General features: G+C 46.5%; 1 protein-coding gene across 1 annotated transcript in view; it reads left to right on the top strand.

Annotated features, from left to right (window-relative positions):
* Positions 1–2,606: 2,606 nt before the first annotated feature.
* LOC143785328 (uncharacterized) overlaps positions 2,607–6,083 on the top strand; it is a 125,597-nt gene continuing 122,120 nt past the window's right edge. Inside the window, exon 1 of the mRNA XM_077274079.1 lies at positions 2,607–3,723. Within this exon, the coding sequence (XP_077130194.1) occupies positions 2,607–3,723 (1,117 nt within the window). The remainder of the gene's footprint in view (positions 3,724–6,083) is intronic.

Below are 6,083 nucleotides of genomic sequence, written 5' to 3'. Positions count from 1 at the left end.
TTATCATTTTATTTGCATATTATGGTGGAAAATAAGTATTTGGTCAGAAACAAAATTTCATCTCAATACTTTGTAATATATCCTTTGTTGGCAATGACAGAGGTCAAACGTTTTCTGTAAGTCTTCACAAGGTTGCCACACACTGTTGTTGGTATGTTGGCCCATTCCTCCATGCAGATCTCCTCTAGAGCAGTGATGTTTTTGGCTTTTCGCTTGGCAACACGGGCTTTCAACTCCCTCCAAAGGTTTTCTATAGGGTTGAGATCTGGAGACTGGCTAGGCCACTCCAGGACCTTGAAATGCTTCTTACGAAGCCACTCCTTCGTTGCCCTGGCGGTGTGCTTTGGATCATTGTCATGTTGAAAGACCCAGCCACGTTTCATCTTCAATGCCCTTGCTGATGGAAGGAGGTTTGCACTCAAAATGTCACGATACATGGCCCCATTCATTCTTTCATGTACCCGGATCAGTCATCCTGGCCCCTTTGCAGTGAAACAGCCCCAAAGCATGATGTTTCCACCACCATGCTTTACAGTAGGTATGGTGTTGGATGGATGCAACTCAGTATTCTTTTTCCTCCAAACACGACAAGTTGTATTTCTACCAAACAGTTCCAGTTTGGTTTCATCAGACCATAGGACATTCTCCCAAAACTCCTCTGGATCATCCAAATGCTCTCTAGCAAACTTCAGACGGCCCCGGACATGTACTGGCTTAAGCAGTGGGACACGTCTGGCACTGCAGGATCTGAGTCCATGGTGGCGTAGTGTGTTACTTATGGTAGGCCTTGTTACATTGGTCCCAGCTCTCTGTAGTTCATTCACTAGGTCCCACCACGTGGTTCTGGGATTTTTGCTCACCGTTCGTGTGATCATTCTGACCCCACGGGGTGGGATTTTGCGTGGAGCCGCAGATCGAGGGAGATTATCAGTGGTCTTGTATGTCTTCCATTTTCTTATTATTGCTCCCACTGTTGATTTCTTCACTCCAGGCTGGTTGGCTATTGCAGATTCAGTCTTCCCAGCCAGGTGCAGGGCTCCAATTTTGTTTCTGGTGTCCTTTGACAGCTCTTTGGTCTTCACCATAGTGGAGTTTGGAGTCAGACTGTTTGAGGGTGTGCACAGGTGTCTTTTTATACTGATAACAAGTTTAAACAGGAGCCATTACTACAGGTAATGAGTGGAGGAAAGAGGAGACTCTTAAAGAAGAAGTTACAGGTCTGTGAGAGCCAGAAATCTGGATTGTTTGTTTCTGACCAAATACTTATTTTCCACCATAATATGCAAATAAAATGATAAAAAAACAGACAATGTGATTTTCTGGATTTTTTTTTCTCAGTTTGTCTCCCATAGTTGAGGTCTATCTATGATGTAAATTACAGACGCCTCTCATCTTTTTAAGTGGTGGAACTTGCACTATTGCTGACTGACTAAATACTTTTTTGCCCCACTGTATATGGGGAACAGAGAGGAACTGCGAGGACCTTATCAGAAGCCATAGGCAGTAAGGGACTACAACATCACCGCGCTAGAGGAAGGCTTTTATCTCCATCTGATGAAGCGGACTCTGGATTCGCTTCCAAGCCGGCCGGACTCTGCCTGTCCTGTGATCTGGTGCCCTGGACTGTGGCTGCCTGAAGCTACAGTAAACCAGGTAAAGAGACTGCAAACCTGTGTCCTCGTTCTTCATCGCAACATTCACCATCTTCACCTATACATTGGGAGCCCTGGGGATACACTTCACCTGTGGGAAGTTATTCCATCTAGCTGCCATAACATCTCCTCCAGAGGACCCCTTTAAGCAGTGTCAGTCCCTACTGACCGATAACCACAGGTGGCGTCACGAAAACAAACTTTATTCAATCCCCCTTTCACATGGGCGCCCAGGACCACGGACCGGGTCGCCACCGTGACACGTACCCTATAAGTACTGGACCCGGTACCGAGTACCCACGGCCCTGGCGGGTGACTCAGAATCTATGGAGTATTGTCAAGAGGAAGATGAGACACCAGACCCCACAATGCACACGAGCTGAAGGCTGCTATCAAAGCAACCTGGGCTTCCATAACCCCTCAGCAGTGCCACAGGCTGATCGCCTCCATGACACGCCGCATTGATGCAGTAATTGATGCAGAAGGAGCCGCGACCAAGTATTGTGTGCATATACTGATCATACATTCAGTAGGACGACATTTCAGATTTTTCAAGCTGGTGTTATAAAGTATTCTAATTTACTGAGATAATGACTTTTGGGTTTTCATTGGCTGTAAGCCATAATCATCAACGTTAACAGAAATAAACACGTGAAATAGATCACTGTGTGTAATGACTATAGAATATAGGAGATTCACTATTTGTATTGAAGAACTGAAATAAATTCACTTTTAGAGGATATTCTAATTTAGTGAGATGCACCTGTATATTACAGAACTGTGCATTATATAGAGCAGAGGTGTCAAACTGCATTCCTCGAGGGCCAGGTCATGTTTTCAGGATTTCCTTAGCATTCCACAAGGTGCTGGAATCATTCTGTGCAGGTGATTAAATTATCACCTGTGCAATACAAGGAAATCCTGAAAACATGACCTGTTGGCGGCCCTCGAGGAATGCAGTTTGACACCTCTGATATAGAGGATGAAATGCTGTGGACTAGTAGAAGCGGAAGTCAGAAGAACAGAAGAGTATTTTCAGTTTCATTTACAGATCAGGTAATGGCAGCCGCGGTGCTGGAGGACGAGAGGAGCTGCCACATCTGCCAAAAACCTCACACTGGGCCGGTGTCACTGCCCTGTGGACATGTCTTCTGTCTGCTCTGTATACAAGACCATCTGGACGCGCAGGACGAGTCTCGATTTTATACATGTCCTCAGTGTGGGAAACGGTTCACTGTGAGACCTTCCCTGCAGATGAAGCCGAGAGGAGCGGAGCGCCCCAGGTGTGAGCGGGAAACAGCTCAGGTGCCTTGTACGTACTGTGTTAACCCTTCAGCACCTGCCGTTAGGACCTGCGTGCAGTGTGAAGTGTCCCTGTGTCCTGCACATTTGGCCCCACACGAGTCGCTGGGACACAAGTTAGTAAATGCAACAAATTCTCTGGAGAACCAGAAATGCTCGGTCCACAATCTGCCCCTGGAGTATTACTGCCGGCAGGATTCTGCCTGTATCTGTTCCGACTGCCATCTGTTGGGCGAGCACCTAGGACACCCCACAAACACTCTGCACCAGGCTGTGAAGAAGAAGAAGGAGGAACTGAGGAACAATCTCCAGACATTGGTCTCCGAAAGGAAGGAAACAAGGACGACTATCAAACGTCTTCGGGAGAGTCTGGGTGTAGAAGAAGAAAAAGGCAGCAAAGTGGAGAACCAGGTGATCGCCGTCTTTAGAAACCTGCAGGACCAACTACATGCCCTGGAAAAAAACGTCTTATCTGACGTCTGCATGCAGAATAATCAAGTCTTAAAATATCACTCCAACGTCATCTCAAAATTAAAAGAAGAAGACAAGGAACGATCCCGCTCAATAAGTGATATCAAGAGGACGCTTCACATGACCGAGCCATTATCTATACTGCAACAAGAAACCGCACCGGGCGAAGCCGCAGCCTGCAAACAAGAGGAGGACGAGGACAAGAAGCCTCCGATTATTAGGGAAATGGACGCTGATCTGATCCTAGCAAACATGCACAAAAGTCTGACTGAAATTGTCACCTACAGCTTCAACACAGGTAGAAGGATTTCCTATTGTATCCTAACAACCCATTGAGCAGTGGTGTAACTAGAGTCCGATGAGCCCCCACCTGCACGGTGGCCAGATGTATGGGCCCTTGTAGCATTCTACATCCTATTATGACATGTGTTCACCCCCCCATGTAATAATGTCCACTGTATTGGATATTTCCTGAAAGATTCTCTCATCTTATGCCCCTTCCTGGTATAATGTTCCCATCCTAAGCCCCTTGAAGTAATAATGTCCCCCATCCTGGGCCCCTTACTGTTATAATTTCCCCATCCTAAGCCCATTTAGGTAATAATGGCCCCTTCCTGATATAATGTTCACTATCCTGGGCACCTTCCTGATATAATGTCGCCATCTTGGGCTGCATTCTGGTATAATATTCCCATCCTGAGCCCCTTCCAGTAATAATGGCTACCATCCTGTGCCTTTTCCTGATATGTCACTCATCCTGGCACCTTCCAGTAATAATGCCCCCATCTTGGGCTCCTTCTTGTTATAATGTGCTTGCAAGTGCCTGTGCTTCAGCTGAATGTATGTGACACCCCTGCCATTGAGGCATATTTATCAATACTGTCTAATTCTTAGTGCAAACTTAAGGTACCTTCACACTAAGCGACGCTGCAGCGATACAGACAACGATGCCGATCGCTGCAGCGTCGCTGTTTAGTCGCTGTGTGGTCGCTGGAGAGCTGTCACACAGACCGCTCTCCAGCAACCAACGATGCCGAAGTCCCCGGGTAACCAGGGTAAACATCGGGTTACTAAGCGCAGGGCCACGCTTAGTAACCCGATGTTTACCCTGGTTACCATTGGAAATGTAAAAAAAAACCACATACTCACATTCCGGTGTCCGGCGTCCGCTTCCCTGCACTCCTCCTGCATCCTGTGTCAGCGCCGAACATCTCCGGCATCTCCCACAGAGCAGAGCGGTGACGTCACCGCTGTGCTCTGCTTTACGGCCGGCGCTGACACAGTCAGTGCAGGAAGCTCTCGGCAGCAGCACAGCATTAGCAAGCGCTCTTGCCAAAAGCAGTTTTAACCCTGTGGACGCCAGGGGACGTGACAGACATCAGAATGTGAGTATGTAGTGGTTTTTTTTTTAAACTTTTACAATGGTAACCAGGGTAAATATCGGGTTACTAAGCGCGGCCCTGCACTTAGTAACCCAATGTTTACCCTGGTTACAAGTGAACACATCGCTGTATCGGCGTCACACACGCCGATCCAGCGATGACAGCGGGTCATCAGCGACGAAATAAAGTTCTGGACTTCTAGCTCCGACCAGCGATATCACAGCAGGATCCAGATCGCTGCTGCGTGTCAAACACAACGAGATCGCTAACCAGGACGCTGCAACGTCACGGATCGTTGTCGTTCTCATTGTAAAGTTGCTCAGTGTGAAGGTACCTTTAGATCTGACAAGTCTTACAATATACGCCAGCTTCATGCTGTTGGATAAAACTGTCTAATTTTAATACTGTGTAGTTTAAAACCCCCATACACATTATATTGTGGGCCAAACCGCTCGATATCAACGGACCTGGATGACGTTCTAATGGTTATGGGGACACTGGCTGAGCAATGGTCGGGGCAGATGACGATCACTCATGTCGAGTTTTAGGCTATGTGCACACGTTGCGGATTCAGCTTAAGAATTTCTGGTGCGGATTCTGTCTCTCCTGGCAGAAAACGCACCTGTGTTTTTTGTGTGGTTCCGCAGCGTTTTTTTGTGCGTTTTTGCTGCGGTTTTCTTGCGGATTTGCTGCGTTTTTTACTCCTGCGGTTCTCTATAATGGAACGGGTACAAAGAGGCTACAGATTCACAAAAAAGTAGTGACATGCTACTTCTTTTAAACCACAGCGTTTCAGCAGCAGATTTTCCGCAAAGTGTGCACAGCATTTTTTTTTTCTCATTGATTTACATTGTACTGTAAATCAATTGCGGATCTGCAGCGTTTCTGCACTGCAAAAAACGCTGTGGATCCGCAGAGAATCCGCAACGTGTGCACATACCCTTAGACTGCCGTGACATGACAGTCGGAGGATTTCTTATAGAAAACACAAGAGTTCTCAGCCGAACGTGTGAGAAAGATGGCTGAGATGACTGACCGATCAGCTGAAGCGTTGTTTGGTCAATAGTCATCTAATGTGTAATGTGGACTAACCATCTGTGACGACACAGGATTTCATCTTAATTATCCAGATGTCTATTTTCAGTAAAACCAGGAGGCGTAGACTGTTATCTTTATATTGACTCTTCTTGTAGGTTGAATTGATATTTGTAAATTGATGAACAGCTGTTATTTACCTATTATACAGTTTATTGTAAGGTATATTTTTGAAAAACAA

This window comes from Ranitomeya variabilis, chromosome 7 (genome assembly GCF_051348905.1).
Source record: "Ranitomeya variabilis isolate aRanVar5 chromosome 7, aRanVar5.hap1, whole genome shotgun sequence".
NCBI lineage: Eukaryota > Metazoa > Chordata > Amphibia > Anura > Dendrobatidae > Ranitomeya > Ranitomeya variabilis.
The sequence above is the reverse complement of the archived record's forward strand: the minus strand, read 5'-3'. Positions and strand labels throughout refer to the sequence as shown.